A 20558-nucleotide genomic window follows, 5' to 3' on the forward strand; every position below is an offset into this window, starting at 1 on the left:
TGCGGGGGCGGGGGTGAAGGCGTCCAGGCCTGTGGGCAGCTCTGCAGAGGCGGGTGTGGGCAGCTGGGGAGAGCCCCCCGCAGAGCCACCGGGAGCGGTGGGGGGGGTACCTGGAGCGAATCAGGGGATGCCCCAAGTTTTCAGTTTCCCAAATTCAGAAACCGGTGCGAACGCTCTACCTCCCTCCGTGGGGTGAGCAGGCGCGACAGAAGCTGTCGGTGAAGCAGAAACGGTTTGCTCAGCAGGAGACTGAGGTCTTAGAAAGCGTTGTTGGAAATAAAAGTTAAAAAGCCGACCGTGTAGGAGGGCGGGAACGGGGCGACTGTGTCGAGGAAGGAAACCGAGAAGTCCGGGCGGATGTGGGCCTCGAGGGGCCTGTCGGAAACCAGAGGCTCTTTCCCGGTGCGAAGGCCCGCCGGCAAGGCCGCGTTCACCCCCTTCCCCGGGCCAACCCGGCAGATCAGTGGGTGCTTCTGGGGGAGTAGCAAAGCCTCTCTCTGGGGCGGAACGTTAATTATCGCCCCGCGGCAGAGGAGGAAAGGGGACAGGGTGGGCGTGCGCCCAGGAAGGAGAGAGCTGTGTTTTGGGTCAGTGGGTCTCTCTCTCTCGCTCCGGTGCCGTCAGTGGGGTCTCACCAGCCGCCCTGTTCTAGGGGACTGATGCACGAAGGAGCTAGAAAAAAACAAAGGTCACGTGAGGTCTGTGCCAGTTCACGGCCGTGATTCCCACTAAGCATCTCCTCCAACTGGTTTTGAGGGACACGCTGTCAGACGCCAGTATTCTCCCTTCCTTTTCATCTCTCCCAGGGACACGCCCGGACTTAACACTGCGGCAGCCTCCTGTCCCCCCGCCCTCCCTCCCTCTCCCCCCTCCTCTGGTCTCCCCTCGCGCTCCCTCCTTCTCGGGGTTTCCCAAGAGTGGCAGGTGAGTTGCTGAGACAGAAGCGGCCACAGCGGCGTTTGCACCTGGCGGGCGGCTGGCTTGCCCATGGCCCACACGGACCCCCGCGTGCTGAGACGTGGCCCCTCGACCCTCGACTCGGAAGAACAGCAACCGTGTCTCCTTCCCCAACGCCTCCCGGCACAGGGCTCGCCGTGGGTCCTCGGTGACGCTCGTGGAACAAATGGACCTCATTCGGCACGCCGCTGGGACGCGGCTGGAAGTCGTGGGCCAATTACAGATGGCCGGGAGGACTCCAGGAGGCCTCGTGCGTCCGCGGCCAGGAGCCCAGCCAAGAGCTCCAGCGCGGCGGTGCGCCCGCTGCGCGGGCAGATGGCAGCCGCCAGGCCTCCCGGGGGAGTGTCCGCGCTGCCGGCCACACGGTCGCCCTGGCTGTGGGCGCTGTGTGTCTGCGCTCGGGACCACGTGTCTCCGGAGAGCCCGAGGACCACCCCGCCAGAGGCCCGCCGTCCTGTCCTCCAAGCCTCCCCGTCCTCGGTGAACACACACAGGGACAGGGGAGGCCCCCGTTCTGTCCCCAGCCCAGGCGCAGCTCCTTGCCTGCCCCTGGCACTCGCTCAAGACATGTTCGAATGAGTGATCTCGATGTGCAGGCAAGCTGGCAGGGACAGCTGTCACCGTGCGGATGGCCAGCGCGGACTTGGCTGGTCCAGCTGGCTGGGCGGGGTCCTTGTCTTCCCTGGGCGCCCCTCCCGGGGCTCGGGGGCGGGCGGCGGGGGGGAACAGCCACGGCCTTAAGTTAGAGCACAGCTCTTTATTCCGTTTGAGGAGAGGCGCTAAGACATCTCCCAGGGGGCCCCTTGCCCTGTTCCTCTGACCTGTTTACCTCCTTCTTTATCCGCACGGAACAAACCCCACCTCTCCGACCACCAGCCATCGGAGTTGGGGGACGCCTTCCTCTCCTGATTTCCTCCCGGGGCAGGAATCTCCCCAGTTCCTCACCCTCTCCAGTTCCGGGGTTGGGTCGCACGTCAGGGCCCATGTTTTGGGCGGCAGGTTTTTGGGGGGAGCTGCCAGAGCTCCTGGATCAAGGTAATGGGCCATAGGGGGCAACCCCTTGGGCTACTGTTTCCCAGCAGTTGTCCCCGGAGTCTGGAGAGAGCCTCTGGACCTCACCACCAGGTGCCGGGGAAACTCAGCGCGAAGCAGCAGCCGGCCGCGGCAGGGGAAGGGGACTGCTGATTTTACGGGCGCTGGGGGGTACGCTGGCACCTACAGGACACTAGGGGACCGGCCGTCACTCTTGGCGGCTGCCTTTTCAACCTCCGGGCATTGGAAAAATCACGGACAAAGGGCTGGACTCGTGGTGCCGCTCTGCAAACTTCTCTAAGGCCAGTCTTGCCCACAGAGTGCCTGACGGGAAATCGGCATGAAGACAGTAGCTGATTCCAGGTCAGGGGCAGGCACCCCCTTCTCTGGAGCCCTGGTGTGCACAGGTTGCAGGAATAACCGGGCTGAGCTGTATTTTCTTTCTCCAGGTCTCCACAAGTCCCAGGCCCAGGCGGGACGGTCGCAGAGGAAAAGGACATTTTTGGAATAGCTGTTTTTGGACGATTCTCATGAAATGGACCCTCTGCTCTGGGGCACATGTGGGAAAGCCGCATTCTGACCGCATGACTAATCTGCAAAGCCTCGCTCGGAGCGCCTTCTCCCCGGGAACACAGCTGGGCGCGTCCTCTGTGGGCCGCCGGGGTCGGTTAGGAATTGAACCGGAGGGAAACCGCATTCCGCTCTGGCCGGGGGAAAGCAGGAGGGGCTCTGCAGGGAGGGCATGACGTAGCAGTGGTTCATACACCGAGTACTATTCTTTTATTAACTTTAAGAACATGGTTTACATAAAAACAGGCAACATCAAAAAAGCTCAGTTGATAAATGAACATCGTATACCACAGATGACTTCATCCCACAGTAACCTACATTTATTAGCTTAAACGGAGAGATTAGGAAAAAATTGGATCTCATTCCAGCTTTAATCATGGATACAAATCGTTGGAAAGTTCTTCCATTAAGAGTCTCAAAATCAAAAATTAACCTATGCCACCTGATCCATGCAGCAATTGACAAATTCAGTCTTTTCAAAGGAAATATTGAACTTTCTTTCTTGCCCCACATTGAAACCTTTCAGAAACTTGCTTAAATGCATCGAGTTCCTAGCCCACCTTTTCAGTATGCATGACCAAAATACTATTTAATTTCACACTCAACTAATCTTTTAATAACTTTCCTTTCAGCCAGAATGAAAAAAGGCCGTTATTAATTTCTTCATAAAATTTTTAAAAAGTTATCGAGGATATGACCCTAACCTTGGACCGGTTTCAATTTCTTTTTACTTTTTTTTTTCTGAGAATACATCGCAGATTAACGTCAATGGCAAGTGAGGAATTGCCCCTAGAGAACGGTTCAAGGTCTTTTTCTCACCGCAGCGAGGTGGACGGGAAGCAAGTGACAGGACAGCATCTCTATCATCCCTTTCGACGTCCCACGTTCTCTTAAAACCCACAGCAGAGGCTTGGAGAACCATTACGGGCTCTCGGCGGACGAGAAGAGGAGGGTGTTGAGGTTCGAGGGTTTGGTTTCAGGGCAGACCCTGCCTTTCCTCCGGGGCCGAAAGAAAGAAATGAGATCTCTCCCTGGTCCCCGAGGGCAAGATGCTGTGAGCCTCACGGTCCAAACACCTGCCCGTGGGACACGCCCTCCCTGAAAGATGATCGCGGCAGTTTCCGTGTTGGAGCCCCAGCACGACCACGACCATGGGGGCTGCGGGGGAGGGGAGCGAAAGTAAAGGGGGGGAACCCCCACCTCCGCCAGAGGCACCTGGAGCCTCTTGCGCTGAGCTTCCCGTTTCCCACCAGCTCGGGGCCTTACACTTCCCTCGGCATGCGGCCGCGTGTTTGAACTACGGGCACCTCAGAGACTGTCCCCTCCACCGCCAGGACATCGTGACATACACATTCCAGACTCCCGTGACGATGGCCGTCCCTGGGAGCCCACCCACGTGTTCCTGCTTCGTGCACAAGCGCCGCTGAGCCCATTTGAAAAGCCCATCAGCGTGTCCTCAAGGGTTGTGGGTCGATGTGCTTTTAAACAAAAATCGTTTCAAGTGTGTTCACCGACACGCGCCTCACCACATCTGAATTGACCAAAAGTGGTTACTTTGGGGGAGAGTTTTAATTACTCTTTTCCCCAACAGACTTGAATTGGCTTCATGGAACTTGATGTTTAAGTTTAAAAAAAAGAGTACCCCTGTCTCCTACGGAAGCGGGCATCTGCCCCCTCCCCACGGCATGCAGTGCAAGGGTTCGGCTGAGGGTGTCTCTCCCAAACGCCGAATGCAAGTGGCAGACAACACCCAGGGCACGCTAACCCTCGGAAGGACCACCTTCGAGCTTTTAAACAACTTTGCTTGGACGGAGAAGATCAGGTAGCATTGAAAACTGTAGTGATTTACAAATTATAGAAAAGCGACGTTATCTACAGTATATACCAGGTGGCTCCTAATTTGATTTTTTTGAAACGCACATCCTAAGGAATAATTCCATTCAGCTGCCATCTTGGGTCTCGGGGCTTTCCAAAGTTCTGAAGGGACGATGCAGGCGAAGCTGTACCAGGCTTTGTTTGTTTGCTTGCTTGCTTGCTTGCTTGCGTTTTGGCTGTTCTTTCCTCAGGAGAATCGGGCAGAGAGCAGGAGGCGATGAACCCTCACTCCGGGTCAGACCTTCAGTGCAGAGGAAACCAGCCCGGGGCACCTTTTTATGGCCAAATTAAAAACCTTTGAAAACAGTTTATCACGGAAATGCGACAGTCACCCTGAGAAGGGCTGGCAGGCAACGCCGTAACGTTGAGAAAGCTCCCCGCCACCCGAGCCCAGCCGCGCCCCCGCACGGGGACCGAGTCGCCTGTCGGGCGCCCGTGGCCAGCAAACAGCTGTGATTTAATGTGCGTGAGCTCTGGTCGGATGGTAGCTCCGTGACCCTCTAAGCGAAGCCAATTTTTCTTTCCTCTTTTTTTTCCCCCAACTGAAACACGCTTCAAAGGGGAAAGGGTTGCAACTGCAGCCTTCATGCACGTATATATTGCTTTCTTTCCACAGCACCTGACGGGGCTGTTAACCGCAAGCCGAGGGGTGGGGCGGGTGGTGCTGGGCAGCCCACACGCGTCTCACCGAATACGAAACACCAAGCATTTTCAGTCGTTTATTTGCGTTTTTCTCTGCTTGTTCTCATGTGCACCATGCGTCAGGGAGGCGAGGGCTACCGTGGAAACACCTCCAGGGACCGAAACCTCACCGTTCCTTCTAATGGCGGGGAGCAAAGCACAGGCTCGTTGGCTGTGATGCGTGAAAGGGGTTCGGCTGCAACGTCAGGGGCAGGAAAGCACTCATCGCTGCGAACGGCCCTTGTCTGCAGAGGCGAGGTACACGATGCGAGGAATGCAAGAGTTCTTTCTTCGCCCGTCTACCACGGAGCGGGAGAGCTGGGCCTTACAGTCCCCTAGAACATGCCGCACGCCGGCCCTGTGTTCCCGAAGGAAAGACAGCCCCACCCACCAGGCCACGGCGGCAAGAATGCGATCAAATACAGAGGAAAAAGTAGGGGGCTGCGTGAGGCAGTGACTGAATCGGTAATCACAGAGGTTCACTGCCGTCATGGTACATATCTATTCGATGACAAAATGGAAAAAAGAAAAAAGGGCGATGTGGTCATAGGAATTCCTTCAAGAACACCACCACTTAATTACTTCAACCTCGAACTATCCCGGGAATGTCGGGGAAAAAACGAGGAAGCGCGGGCCGAAAGCCCGGCGTCTGGAGCCTCCCCCCCGTTGCCAGCGGGCCTTGTGCTTGTCGGGGAACCTCGAGTGCGGCCCTGGTGTCCGGGGTCCCGGCGGCTTGATGCGGAAAGCACGGCCTCCCGTCCGGCCCCTCGGTATCCCTACTTGGCAGGCCACACGCCACTGCGTGGGGTCCGGCACGGACCACCCCTCCCGCAGCCGTGCGCCGGGCTCCCCAGGCTGAGGGGCCCCTGCGGTGTGCCGGGGCCGCGAGCTGCGGGCTCTGAGTCCCAGATGCCGGCGTGATGCACGGGGTGCTGGCGGGAAGAGCAGCGAGCCGGGGAAAGGCAGGAGAGCGACAAGGCCCCGCGGGCAGGGCTCCGCCCGCGGGATTCTTCACGTCCGCAGGTTCCGAGTCGGGGGCCTGAGCTGCCTGGCCACTCCGGAGGCACTGGGAGCGGAGCTTCCCTTCGTCCTTCTGAGACAGCGTCCTCTCTGACCAGTCCAGGGCACAGCCCGATGGGGACCTTCCCGCACACCCTCCCTGGCGTTACGCCCCGTGCCCCCACCCCGCACCCGACTGGGCCAGGCTGCTCAGCGCTGCTGCTGTGCGGTGTGGTCTCGGGGCTCCCCGGGGGCACCGCTCGGTAAATGACCTGCCGTTTACCTGCCAGGGCAATGCGGACCCAAGAAATAACCTACGTGTAGCAGAGCAAAAACTTTGAGCACACCGTGACGTGAAAATCATGACACGTTAGGATCTTAAAGTCTACGTCAGGAGAGCCCACCGCTTAGGAGGGGAAGGGCCAAGGTCAGCCGCTGAAGGCCGACGTGCATCTGCAAGTAAGGAACCGACCGGGGCAAGGCCGGACACCTGCAGGAACTGGGACGTGCTCCAAACAGGGCCAGGAAGTGCCGCTCAGCCGTGCAGGTGCGAAGGTCACGAACGTCACTCACTGGCTCTCCGGGGTCCCACACCGAGCACACGGGACCCCGCCTCCGAGGCCCCGCGGCTAGCCTCTGCCCTAAGCATCACGGTGACCGTGCATTCCAGAAAAAACTCAACGGTGGCGGGAGTGAAAACTCGGATCGCAGACGGGACTCGGCCCACAGAGAGGCGAGGAAGACGAGGGGTCCCTCTGGACAGCGACAGACAGTGGCCTGTGGGAAGGTCACCTTGGGAGCGGAAGGGGTCGCCCGGGGGGCACGCCTGCCCGCCCTCCTCCCGGTCCCTCCCGGGAGAGTCTGCGCAGGGAACGTGACGGTGCACACTCACCAGCGGCTCGTTTCCTTAAAAGCCACGTTAGGGATGTTCCGGGTCGTTCTCTCACTGCGCTTTGCCCTTGGCCACCTTGCAAAGCCCTTGGCCTCTCGTCCCCCCCAGCCCCAGCCTCCCGTGTGCGGACTGGACGGTGTGGACCTCACACTGAAGACGCAGGGCGTGAAAAAGCAGGTGAGAAAAACACCAGGGTCTCACCTCCTCTCTCTGTTTGGAACCCCAGCCCTAGAGAGCACCTGGCAATGTATTGCTCTTTTCCACCAGTTGTTGGTTATTTGATTTGCTTTGTTTTGTCTCCTGGAGGTGTCCCAAGCTGAGACCCTCCCTCACCAAGCACGAGCCGCGGCGGGAGGCCGCCCGCGGGCGAGCCGAGGCTGAGGTGGACGCCGCATTTCTGGGGCATCGTCAGCACATCTTCGTGGAGGAGGGCTGGGGGGAGGGCGCACCATTTTCCTTCGGGGGGGGGGCAGGCTGTTTGCCACGGACCCAGCCCCCCCCCACTCGGGCTGCGGGCCTCACGGCAGCTGACGGTCATACCTCCAACGAAAAAAGTCCCTTTCTGAATCGGATTATGCAGAAGAAACGGGGGCGCTTATGCCTAAGTCACGAACCTGCCACGTTCTAAACCCACGGGCAAGGACAAGCCAGTTACCACTCTGGGGGCCTCTCTGGTCCAGACATCTCAGCATCCGAAAACACTCCCGGATCCGCAGCAAAGTCAAGACACGTGTGTGTGTGTGTGTGTGTGTGTGTGTGTGTGTGTCCCAGGTCTGGACGACCCCCCGAGGGGTGCCCGCCCGGCCCATGCCCTCAGAGGGTTAGCGTGTGCTTGCCGCACACGGGCTTGACCGAGGAAAAGAGTCGTTGAGTTTAGGTTTAAAAATGTCGCCAAGGCGCCTTAACCCTCTGAGGACCCTGTCGGCGGCAGCGAGGGCCCGTCTCCGCAGACCCCGGTCCTTGTCGGGCCCGGCACAGGGAGGTCGCTACAGACGCCAGGAAACATGCGTCCTGTTCCGCCGTCGGAGCGCGGGGTGCTAGATAGATCGGGGGACACTGTCTCTCACGTAAATAAACTCGGGAGAACGTCTCCGAGTCTCAGAGGGCGAAGCGGGGGCCGGGAGTGCGGGGGCGGCTAAAAGGGCGAGTTGGGGGAGCGCACGGTCTCGGAGGAGCTCGGGGAGTAATCTTCGGACTCCGAGTTGAGCTCGGGCGGAGCTGGCTGCGCCTGGTAGCGGCTCCTCACATCCGCGTGGCGTCTTCGTCGGAAAACCTGCCTCTCCTTATCAAGAGCGGTGGTCTGGCAGGGGCATAAAATGAGAAAGAGGGCAATTAGGCCGCAGGCAGTGGCACCGGACGCGCTTCTGGACGCCGCCTGCGGTCGGGGAGACGGGGAGCCTGTCTGCCTGTCCACCAGGGCCGCTCGCTGCCGTCCACAGCAGGCGCCCGCTGCCGGGGGGCTCTCGGTTCCCCCGGGTGGGCTCCGGGGAGCCCCCCGTCCTGTCCTCCGCAGGCACAGGCAGGAGGGATGATGTCGTGGGTCCCACCCCTCCGAGGGCCCACCCAGACCCGCCCAGGTCCGCAGGCCTGGCCTCGGGGCCCCCGGGCCAGCAGAGGGCCCTGGCACAGGGGCCCAGGCCCGTGGCCCGACTCGGGAGGACGCCAGGCAGGCCCTCCTGGGTCGGCACGCCGCGCACGCAGCTCCAGAACCCGGCTCGAGGGGAGGAGGCGGCCAGACCGGGAGCAGAGCCGCAGGCCCCTCCCAAGACGTAGCGCCTCCCCCTTTCCAACCACCGCCGCAGTGTCTGCAGGCCCTGGGGAGGGTGGGGGGGTGCTGCGTCCCGGCCCGGGAGGAATGGCTTCAGCTGGAATGAGGCCGACGCCTGAGAAGGCAAAGGCTCTGAACCCGATGAAACCGAGGGGAGCCCTTGGCAAGGATTTTACTTTTTACAAAGCCCATTTCACTCGCGGTGTGAGGTCGTTTAGGCGACGGAGACTCGATTCTGCAGGTGCTCGCACGGCCGGGCTCGGTGCCTCCTTTCCCCTGGGTTTCTCCCTGGGGCGTGCACTCCAGCCAGCGCTCTGCACCCCGCGAGCGGCGGCCTTCATCCCAGATTTAGTGGGTGCGGGAGGGGCGGGCTGCTAGGGGAAAGCCCTACCCAGGGGGCGTGCAGCCGGCCCAGAGCCCGGAGGAAAACACAGAGCGCACATAAAAAAGTTGACGGCGTCCTGGTTTGAAAGCCCCCCCTTTAAAAGGATGTAACCTGGAGGTTATTCCGCTTTTAAGAGATTACTTTTCCTCCACCGGGATATCGACCACCATTTTTTCCTCTTGAAAATTTACTATTAGCTTCTTCAAAGGGCAGAGATAAATTTAGAGCCGGCCTGGTTCGGAGAACAAAGCGAAAGCCCAGCCCCTCACGCCGCCGCAGCGGAGCTTGAGATCAGCGCGCACTCGGGAGCAGGCCCGTGACAGCTCCCAAAGGAAGCCATAAAGACCCCGGGAGAGGCGGTGCGGGGGGCCGGCACGCCAACGGCCGTGCTCGGCTCAGCTGCGCTGCCGGGGACACCGTCCGCAAACCGAACAACGGTGCTACAGACCGCCGCGGGGGACGGCACGCGTGAGCCATTCACGCCGCGTTTCGCTGGGCTGTCCGTACGACGGTTCAGTCACGGGCCTGCTGAAATGTCCGTGTCATTCTTCCACTGGTCCAGGGTTTCGGGACCCTCCTGGAGGACGCAGACCTTGCTCTGAGACCCACTGATTTTATGTTACGTTCGGCATCCTAAACCCAAATTCCTAACCTTATTGAAAACACTGTGAAGTCAGGACATGTGGCGTTCTGCTTCCAGAACGCACTAGAAGTGTTCCGTTGGTGCGGACGGGAGTGTTTGTAGAAGAACAGACACGCATTTGCTCTGGCTCACATGAAATCCATTCTGCAGTTGATTCGAGAATAATATAAACTCTTCCCTGGCTCATGAAAGAACAACTCTGTGTTCTACCTTCCTGAGAAAGCAGCAGCCCTCGGCCTCGGGCTGGACGGAGGCTTTCCGGTGGGGGAAGGAAAGGGGTGCGCTGCCAGGGGCTCCGGGGGCCGCTCTGCCCGTGGGGGGCCGTGCGAACACCTGGTGCTCAGTCAGAGGAGGAGCAGGCGCCCCACCCTCCCTCCCGGATGTGCTGGAGGGAAGAGGGGTGTGCAAAGGCTTCCTACGGGGTAAGGATCCCCAGAAACGGAACACTTTTTCTTTACAATTCGATTTAGGATATTGTTTTAAAATTAAGGAACTGCAGGCCGGAGAAAACCAAGGCAAGGTAAAGCTCACATGAGAACTGATCTCGGAATACTTCTCCCCAGTCTCCCGCGCACCGTCCGTCTCCATGGTTACCTCCTCTCCCATAATCTACTCAGCGGCACAAGCCACGCTCGGGGCTGCGGCCACAGAAACAGGCCATGTCCCCACGGAGACCGTAGCCCCGTCCACACAGAAGCAGGGGACAGGGCTGAGGCCGTGCCCATGGCCCCCGGGTCCCCTTTCACCTTCCCATGTCTCTACAAGGGCAACCCTACGCCCTCCCACACTTGTCCCCCTGCCCTGGCCCTTACCAGCGGCCACTCTTTGCCACCCCTACCAGTTTCTCCAGTTGGCAGCCTGGCCGGTGCTCGCCCCTGGAGGCGAGCCCGGGTTCACCTGGGAGAAAGTGGTGGCCGGTGCTTTCGCGTGCGCAGGGGCACCAGGGCCTTCCTGGCAGTTGTTTTCGGAAACATTTCATGGCAGGACCCCACGCCGGGGAGCCAAGGACGGGAGAGGGATTTCTGTCACACTTACAGATGCTTGGAATGGAGAGCTGGTCAGGCATTCTTTGTCCACGCTCTGCCTTTCTCGGCGGGGAGCGGAGGCGCAGCCACGTGGAGGGACTTCCCTTGGTGTCCTCGCTGCCTCAGGCCAAGCAACCTTTCCCCACTCACCCTGGGGTCGGTCGCCTGACCCAGAGTTCATCAGAGCCCCGCACTCCGGCTCCCCCCGGCTCCGTCCGCAGCCAGACTGAACCGCGGGGAAGACACCGCCGGCAGTGTCCCCACGCCGATGGCCGAGCCCCCGTCGGGGTCTGCAGGCCAGGGTCCACTGTGCGTCTGGCCTCGCCCTGGAGCAGTCGGCTCAGAGGAAGCCTGGGCCGGAGGGCAGAGAGGAGGTCTCCCAGCCACCCAGGTCCCCGCCCTGGTCTCCAGGGCTGCACGGCGGAGGTGGGGGCTGCCGACAGTGTACTGGCGCTGGAGGACGTCCCGGCCGATGCCGCCCGCCCCAGGCCTCTCCTTTGGGCCTCCGGCTCCGCGGCGGACTGTGGCTCGTTTTAGACCTTCCTCCCGCCCTGTGTCCCCGAAGCCTGCTGCTGTCACCGCTGTGAGTCCTGAGTGTTCCAGCACGGTCTCCCCTGCCGCACCACAGCCGCGGAGGAGGGCAAGGGCAAGGGCAGGGCGGGGACACCCTCCCTGCGCTCTCCACGGCTCACCGCACACCGCAGACCCTCGGCGAAAGTGGTGGCTTTTGAACGTGCAGGAGAGGTCGAGGTCACAGCGTTTCCTGCCCCAGGTCCCTCTTCCACGCGGCTGACTGGTCTGTTACCCTCCAGTGTGATGTGCTCGCAGCTCCTCCGAGTCCAGCCCCTCGGCCTGAGTCCCGACCTGCTGACAGCAAACACGTCCGGCGTCCAGTTCTTGCTCTTACGCCCCCATGGCACCAGCAGACTCATGGTGGCCCCTCTCATCGGCTTGCACAGCGGCATTTACTCCGGCGAGGCTGTGCCTCAGTTTCCCTCTGGACATCCTCCCCCACACCGCACTCTGCGGCTCCAGGGAAGGTGACCCTCTGTGGGGCCCTGAGACGGGCCGGCGGCGGGTGACGTGGGAGCAAAACCCAAGCTCGCTCCGTGCCTTGGCACCGGCACCAGCAGGGTGGGCCCGACCCCGTGGATAGCACGCGGGGGGACTTGTGCTGAAACTTCCTACTTATAATGGACCCCACTCTGGGGAGCACGGTCGGCCAAGGGCCACTCCCCACATCCGGGGGCCGCGAGAAGCTGCAGACGGAGCCGACGCCGCAGGGAGGCGGAGCGCGCGGAGGCGGAGCGCGCGGAGGCGCAGGAACGGGCTCTGACCGCCTGCTGAGTCCGCTGCGGGTCCTGGAGGCCCGGGTCTTCCGCGACAACGAACTTCCTCCCGCTGACGCCGGTTTGGCTGGGGCTTGCTGCCGTGGCCCCGAAACAGAAACAGCCCTCGCGGACATTCCTGCGCGGCCTTCCCGGAGCGCGTGGCTCCGGGCTGCCTCCCGCGCTGCGCTCACGGCCGCTGCTGCCATCCCGCCCGCCGTTGGCCGCAGCCTCCCACGGGCCCCTCGCTTTCCAAGCCCCTCGGGTGGGTGAGCGCCATCGGGACCGAATTCCTGCCGCTTGTCACACGCAGAGCTCGATGGCCTTTTCTGGGCGCATTCCCCCAATACCACCGGCCTCCTTGTGGTGGAATCCAACTCCCCTGCGTTCCCAGAAGGCCCGGCTGGCTGCGGGGCGCCTATTAGGGCCTTTATACGTGTTTCTTAATTAATATGGAATTACATCGTTTCCGATGAGGAGGTACTTCCTGAATAACAAAAAACAAAAAACAAAAACAAAACCAAAGCAACTCCGACGTACGAGAGTAAGGAGTTGAAAGTACCATGAGTCGGTGCTTCAGACACGATTGTACTTCAGGTGCGACCCGACGCGCACGTTAAACACAGTCGACATTCCCTCACACGCGTGCACCGACTCACAGCCACTCGCTGCAGGCTGACGCCCGTCAGCACTGCAATGCACAGGCCTTTAGACTTTTAATTGCGGCTGTAAAATTATGCTCAGTTTGAGTTTTACAGCTGAGTGCTGCAGCCCACATATGTAGGACAGATGAATTCAGCAGGAAAAATGGGACGATGAGCTATCGCATACTCTTTAAAAGGCATTTCTATTAAAAAATTATATATATATATATTTCAACGGGTAATTGTCCCGCATCAAAGCGCGTGAAGTGGAAATCTTCCTGCGAAGTGCTTCATCCCAAACCTGAGTTCTGAGCTCTCTCCGACATTTCTGAAAGGCCGCTTTGCTCTTTGTCAGTCACAAAAAAAATTCCCAGACACCAAGCCCATGGGGGGCGGGGCCTCTGCTCCCTAACGCCCACCTTGGGCAGGTAGGGTTGTCCTCAGGTGTCAGCTTGACAGGCCCTGAAAACGCCAGATGTCCTTGAACAGGCTTCTCATCCTGAGCCGTCTCCCCCCACGGCCCGCAGCTTTGCTGCAGCCCGCAGCAGTGGACTCGTGGCGGAATCCCCCAGTGCGTCCTCAGAAAGTGACCACTTCACTAAGGCTCCTGAGAGAACCAGAAGCCATACTATCACCTCTTGGTGCCAATGGCCCAGGTGAGAGGTGAGCCAGAAATCTCTCTGAGATTCTGGAGCTGACCGGCAGTAACCGAAAAGGACGCTCTACTCTAGTTACTCAAAGTATGCACCCACTTACGACGGCTCTTCCGTGCCCTGGGCTGGGCTGAGGAAAAGTGGACCGGAACCCTGGGACTCAGCATAAATAGTTGACCAAACACAACAAGGCAGACAAGCTAACACGAGCCTGTCCCACGCGGAAGAAACACTCCACGCCACTACCCCAGGCTGCGAGAGCAGGTGGGAAACCGAGGAACGGTAAAACCACGTCGCAGGCTAGCGGCACACGCCGTGGCTGGGAGACCTGCAGGAGTGGATGCCTGTGGTGCCCTGGCGGGGCCTTCCACGAGGCCAGGGAGGCGCCACCGAGACCGCGCTGGCCTCACGCCCGGGGCCCTGACTCCGCCAGTAGATCCACGCGGGGGTGTCCAACCTTGTGGCGTCTTTGGGCCACACTGGAAGGAGAAGAGTTGTCTTGGGCCACACATTCAATACCTTGCGACACGTAATCCAACACGAAAAAATCTCATCGTGTTTTAAGTGAATTTACGATTGTGTGTTGGGCCACACTCACAGGCACCCTGGGCCGCGTGCAGCCCGTGTGGGGCCCGTGGGCCACGGGTTGGACAGCCCTGGTACTGAATCTGGCCCGTGGCCTCTTCTGTCCCTAAGGAAGGGCACTGCACGCTCCGCCCAGTCCGCAGGTAACTCGAGCCCTCACGTCCGACAGTCGCTTTGGAAATGGGCACATAGACGCACAGGCCAGGCCGGCTGGCGATCTAGGCAGCGAGGAGGCAGCGCACTGCAAGGCGGAGGTCGGTCAGGCCTTGACCGCGGTGTGAACGGGGCCTTCGCTTTGCTGTTGGCCGCCCGCCGCGCCCCTGACTCTGTAACGCTGTCTGGCCTGGTGGCCTTGGCGGAAACCCCTCCGGCAGCAGCAGTGGGGGGCGGGGGCAGGAGAACCAGCTTTGCGTCCCAGCCCACCGGGAAGGCGGGTATCGTCCTCCAGGGAAACGCTCACCCAGGAGGCACTGGGAGCGCCGCATCACCACGAGCCACTGTGCCGGGTCCTGGTGGCCTTTCAGCGAACAGTGGGCCCTACGCGCCGCGGGGCCGAACCACCGGATCCGTGCGCAGGGCCGGGCCGGAGACGCGCCCCGTTGATGCGCGCGCGCGGCAGGGAGTTCTATCTGGGCGGCGATTACGGGGTCCAAGTAACCGCATTTTCGGAGGCGCGCGTGGACGGTCTTCCCTAATTTATTGCCAGCCATCACAAATCGTCTTCATTTCCTTAATAAAAGAACAACTGTGTGCCCCGTGCTGCCTCTCATTCATGCATTATTCATGCTCCCTGGGAGGCGGAAGCCGGGCTGCGGCAGCACCCGCACCTCGCACCCCGCACCCGGGGGGCCCTCTCCTGCGCGCGCCCTCGCCCTGCGGGGACCACGGACAGGAGACACACCGGCCCCTTCCACAGGGTTTGACTTGCTAGTAAAATTTAGCCAGGAAACCAATTGAAACAGGCGCCCTCCTCATTTGATCCAGCTTACTGCCACGGTTGTTACTGTTGTTTTGTTTGGCTTTACTATCCTTTGGGGGCCCTGCCAGAGTGGGGGAAGTATCTACGTATGTGGTGTGGTATTTCCCTACAGTGAGGCGGCCATTTAAACGGCAAAAAGAGGCCTTTCGGAACTCAGCCTGGTGGCTGCTAAGCTGCTTTCTGGGGGCCACTGTCTTGGGTGTGAACCCTCGGTCGAACCCCTGCGCAAAGCTGCCCCCCGAGTGTCCCCCCTTCCTCTCCGAGGCCCCTGCGGCTGACCTGGGTGTTTCTAGACTCCCAGCCCGGCCAGCTCTGCGGGGGCTGCCCCCGCAGCATCCACCCACGCTACTGCGTGCACCCTGCCGCTGGATTTTCTCAGCGTCGTTTTTCCCCCAGCACCCAGGAGCTCGGGAAGAACCACAGGTGTTGCGTGTTTAGGATAGGATACACCTTGGAGCATGCAGACCTCACCGAGCGGGCCTGTTAGAGGGTAACTCCTGTCGTTACGGAAACAAGAATCTAGCTCGGCCGGAAGGCTTGCGCCCACGCTGCCGACCCGTGTGATGTTAGTCTTAAGCATCTCCCGGGATTTCACTGTCCAAACTTTCATTTACCCCAAACCCTCCAAAACACACTTACCCTTTGTGTTAACTGCCCCGTTCACTGGGAAGGTTGATCATTTATTAACAAATGAGTTAATAAAACAAACATTTGTGGCGGGTCTACTGTGTGCCAAGCTCTCCACCAGGTGGTGGAGAGTGGGTTTTTAACAAGCCCAGCAGGTGGTGCCTTTTTAATTTGGACACATTCCCCCCCTAGAACAAGCGCTGGAGAACTTCTGGAAAGGCCAAATGATGAATATTTTAGGATTTGCAGGCCATATGGTTCTCTGACACAGCGCCTCAACCCTGCTGCCGCAGGGCAGACGCGGCCACAGGCGATTTATAAATGAACGGGCAAGGCTGAGTCCCAGGAAAACTCTGTTTACAGAAGTGGGCAGCGAGCTAATTGGGCCGATTGGCCGCGGTGTGCAGACCCCGGCCCGGGAGGAGGGCCTTTTAAGCCCAGACCTTATCAGGATTCGGGGCTGTAGCCTCCTCCAAGTAAACTGTGATGCGGCTGGTTCGTGCCTCCCCACAGAGTTCGGGAGGTTGATGACACTGTTCTCGTTGCTACAGACGGGCCAGCTGAACCTCAGGGAAGGGACGGGTACCTCGGCCAAGGTCGCCCTGCAGGAGGCAGACGCCCTGACGGCAAAGCCGCCGAGTCTCCAGTCAAGTTCATTTCACTTTGTACAGCTTTTTTTGGTTTCTCTAATGAGAACTGTTTGGCTTTTGGGGTGTGGACATCACATCCATTCTCGGGAGAACCAGTGTGCCGATACCGAGGATTTGGGTCGGCCCGATCAGGTCTTCCCTGCCCGCTCACACCTCCTAAAATCTCCGTTGTATCGGTCTGTGAACGTTTGCAAAGCACGGCAGGGAAGAACACATTGAAAAGAGTGTGGATTTTTTTAAAAATCAAAAACAGGGACAGAGGTTCTGAAGCCAGGGCAAAATAAACGGCACCACAGAACACTGGACCCGCTGTACAACATCAAGGACCTCAGGAAAATGTCTAGAATCTGATTTCAGTTTACACCTCATCTGTAAGTCCTGGAACGCCATGGCAATTTCTCATTTCTAATAATAATAATTACATTAAATTTTAAAAGGACACATCTACAGGGTCGGGCAGAAATAACGCCACTGAGTGTGGCTGGTGGGGGACACGAGTGTGGCACACGAGATGGACGGCAGCGTGGACACGTCACCTACAATGTCGTAGCGTGTGCTGGATGGAGCGTGACACTGTCATGTCCAGAATTACGTGCTTGTGATTCTGTAATGAAATATCTTGTCATAAAAAGGGCATTATTTGTGCTGGACCCTGCGTATTTTCGGGCTCCTCTCCTCAGGAACCTCTGAAAGGAAAACAAAGACTCTCGAAGGGCGAGCAGCCCTGTGACGTGGTGAAATCACACAAGCGCGTCACCGTCCCTGTCTGTCCTGCAGCCACGGCGTCAGCTAGCGCCCGCGCTTTGATCCCCCCCATACACCCCCCCCCACCGCCGCCTCGCTCCCTTGCCAGCCCCCAGGCCTCCTAGCCATGAACCCCTCCCAGTTCCCCGGCACCTGGCTCTGCGACCCCGGTTCGGGTGGTTTGAGGTTCCCGCCTAGGCCACCTCTGGGTGCTAACCTGTCTGTTCCGGGGTGGGGCGGGGGGAGGGCAGAGGCCCCCGCCCTCCGTCCCGCGGTGCTCGGGCACCAGCGGCACCCGCGTCCCCACGGGCAGAGCCGCTTGCGGCTGCCATGGGGCCCTTCTCCCTCCCACGGGGCTGGGGGTCCTCCCTGGCTTCTCGGGAACGTTTCTTCAAACCCGTGCTGAGCAAGACGCATCGATCGGATCCTGTTCAACAACTGAGCCCGACGGCGCGGCACAGCCGCGCAAAGGCCACGCGCGCTGCAGCCCCGCACTCGGCTTCGCCACCCGGCGGTGCAGGACGGCGCGCCGAGCCAGGGCGCACGCCGGAGCCCCCGCCGCCGCCGGGAACTCCACCGCCCTTTTGTCCTCACTCCCCTCTTCGGGTTACCTCTGAGGCGCTCTGAGCGTGCCTTGTTTTGGTATTTGCTTTCTTTAACTGGGTCGCCCCCCGTCCTGGGGGGGTTCTTCTCCACGTGCCGCTGGCCACCACACCTGCTGCAGGACAGCCCCGCGTGAGAAAGGCAGCCATGCGTGTGACCACACGCCCTCGGGGTAAGGATGCGTGTTTTCAGGAGGGGGGCATGGACCCGGGTAGGACTGTCTCCCGGTGGCTGGTGGCCGGGCCACGAGCAGTGGAATGGCCCAGGCAGCACAGTCCTGGCAGGGTGTCCCCCAGGCTCCGTCCGGGCGACAGGAGCAAGGTCTGCTGGGGACACCAGCCCAGCAGGATGCCGCTCCCCTGGCCACCGCTGTGAACGGCCAGGAGGGTGACAGGGGGCGGGGGGGTGGGGGGAGAGGAAAACGCACCTCTCAGGTTTCCCTCTCGTCACCAAAAAGCCCGCTAGGAGACACAGGACCACTCCCGGCCCCGGGAAGAGGGGCTTCCTCCAGCTCAGGCCCTCGGCGTGAGCCGCTTTACAAAAAGCCAGGGGCGCCCCCAAGGGTGCTGCTCGGAGCCACAGAAACGGTTGTGAGCCCTCAGAAACTCGAGCAGGCGCAGTGGGGACGCCCCCGTAACAGTGGTTTATGCCGGGGAGTCAGTCGGCTGCCACCGTGGGCCGACAAATGTTCCCACTTCTGGGGAGATAAAAGGCGAGCATTTGCAATCAGGGAGCGGAATGCGCTCGTTGCGGGGCTAAATGGCGTTATAAAACTTCCTAATTAAGCATATATGCCAACGAGTTTTTAGCATCATTTCTCCAATTTAGCTTTACATACTGGGTGCGCCATCTCGGGCGGCATTAACTATAAACATTGTTGTTACTGCCCCCAGCTGGAGCACAGAGCGGTTTATGGGGGAAAGGAGGAAGAGATTATCTCCCATCTGCTCCTGCCCATTACTCAGAGATGCGCCACTCTGCCTGCCGACGGGCCCGTCGCCGGGACCGCAGTCACGTGGCCTTTGCACACTCGGCTGTGTTTGTTAATTATTGTGCTTGCTGGGCATTTTGCTTCCACCTTTAATCCCACACATTTAGTGATATCATTTTTCTAGAGTTTTTTTTTTCTGAAATGAATTCACATGTGCAATTTTTGTCCTACACAGATGCACAACTGTAATTAGATATATCTGATGCCTATTTTTAATTGTATCTCAACTTTACTCATATGTGTTCGGTTACTATGCCTGAGGTCAGGAGACACACAATTAAAAAAGGATGGAGCCTGGTGTGATTCAATTTATATACAGGACAAAACCCAGGCAAAGCTAATTATCGCAGACAGAGTCCAGGTCGGTGTTTAGCCTGGGGGCTCTGTGACCCTCCTGTGGGCCGCGAGCGGGGGCGGGGTGTCGCAAATGGTCCCTGTCTGACCTGGGCGCTGCTTGCACGCGTGTTCGGCTTGTGCCCGTCCGTGGAGCGGTGCGCTCCGGTACCTGCTCTCTCCTGAATAGATGCCATCGCCCAGGAACACGTGAAAGATGGACGGTCACCTTCACACACAGAGTCAGAAAGGAGAGCCCACACAAAGGCCCGCGGTGGCCGGCTCAGCCCCGCCCCCAGCAAAGAAGGTTACAAATGAAGCCGGGTCCTTTCTGCACCTGCGGGGCTGCGGCACCCGAGTGGATGGAAAGGGCGGGGGGGGGGTGCAGCTCCCGTGCAGCACGCGGCCGTCTAGATGAGGCAAATAATCTTTCTTTCTGTGTAAAACAGACTTTAAATATTTTGTTGAAGTGTGGGTATTTTCTTGCTTTTAAAAAAGACCTAGAAATGATCATGACCGCAGTGTATTTGGAGAGTTTGTCACTGTGTCACGTTTTCTGCTTCGCTAAATCCTTTGTTTCGGGTGTCTAATTATAGGGACAATTAGGACCAATAATGGGCGGTTCGGCTGATACGTACACAGGGTGGGGCAAAAGTAGGTTTACAGTTGTCAGTGCAGGAAACAGTTTCTTCACGTATGATTGTTTATTAATTATTCTCTTACTTTCCATATAAACAACTGTAAGCCTACTTTCACCCCATGTGTATATATGTATGTACATTATCCATACATACATACATACACACACACACACAGTTTTCTTGTTTACAGTTCCGCAGTCTGATCCACGGAGTGACACCCGGGAGCCGCCGCATTACTGCGCATGGGCTCCGTCCTTCGAGAGAAACAAGCGCCAAAGCAAGGGGAATATTTCTCAGCAAATGCTAAGATGGGGAGCTTTGCCGAGAGATCGTTTCAGAAACGTAGGAATGGAGAAAAGTTCCCTAGGACGTCTCGGAGTTCATGCCCCACATCAGCAAAAGCCCTCCTGCCTGGGGACAACTTAAAGAGACACAAACAATGCCCCTTGAAGGCAATGCCAGGGCAGGTGACTGGAATAGAAAAACGATTGGACAGAATTCTGAGCCCAGTTAAAAAAATCGATACCTCCCATAGTCCCTTTGGCTCGAGCAGATAAGCCAGCTGAGAAATCTGACAGTTACAGAATATTGAAAAATAAATTCATGCAAGAGCTAGTACATAAAGGGGTTACCGGGGGGGGGAGGGAACAATAAAATGAGAACCAAACCAAACCAAACCGAACAAAAAGGTGGAGTATTTGAAAACACAAGCTTCTCACACGCACAATGCATTCTGTAGCTCACTGTTGCTCAGAGGAGCTTCCACTACTAACGTGTAAATGCATTGCTTCATTCCTCTAAGACGGTCAAGGTCGGGCTTGCTGACTTTAAAATGACAGTATATACTTCCATAGAACATACACTCCGGTACGATTGTTGTTCCATTTGTTCAGGGACAGAAGAGCACTGGAAATCATTCTTTTAATTGGCACCATCAGGAAAATGCTTTGGCG

General features: G+C 58.8%; 1 protein-coding gene across 6 annotated transcripts in view; it reads right to left on the bottom strand.

The window, feature by feature from the left end:
- Positions 1–2746: 2746 nt before the first annotated feature.
- Positions 2747–20558, bottom strand: part of DCLK1 (doublecortin like kinase 1) — a 227670-nt gene continuing 209858 nt past the window's right edge. For all 6 annotated transcript variants that reach the window (XM_045838918.1, XM_045838919.1, XM_045838916.1 and 3 more), the window contains one exon: positions 2747–8306. In XM_045838918.1, the coding sequence (XP_045694874.1) occupies positions 8142–8306 (165 nt within the window). In that variant the 3' untranslated portion in view covers positions 2747–8141. The remainder of the gene's footprint in view (positions 8307–20558) is intronic.

Source organism: Phyllostomus hastatus, unplaced genomic scaffold (assembly GCF_019186645.2).
Source record: "Phyllostomus hastatus isolate PE091 unplaced genomic scaffold, TTU_PhHast_1.1 phas_contig_29, whole genome shotgun sequence".
NCBI lineage: Eukaryota > Metazoa > Chordata > Mammalia > Chiroptera > Phyllostomidae > Phyllostomus > Phyllostomus hastatus.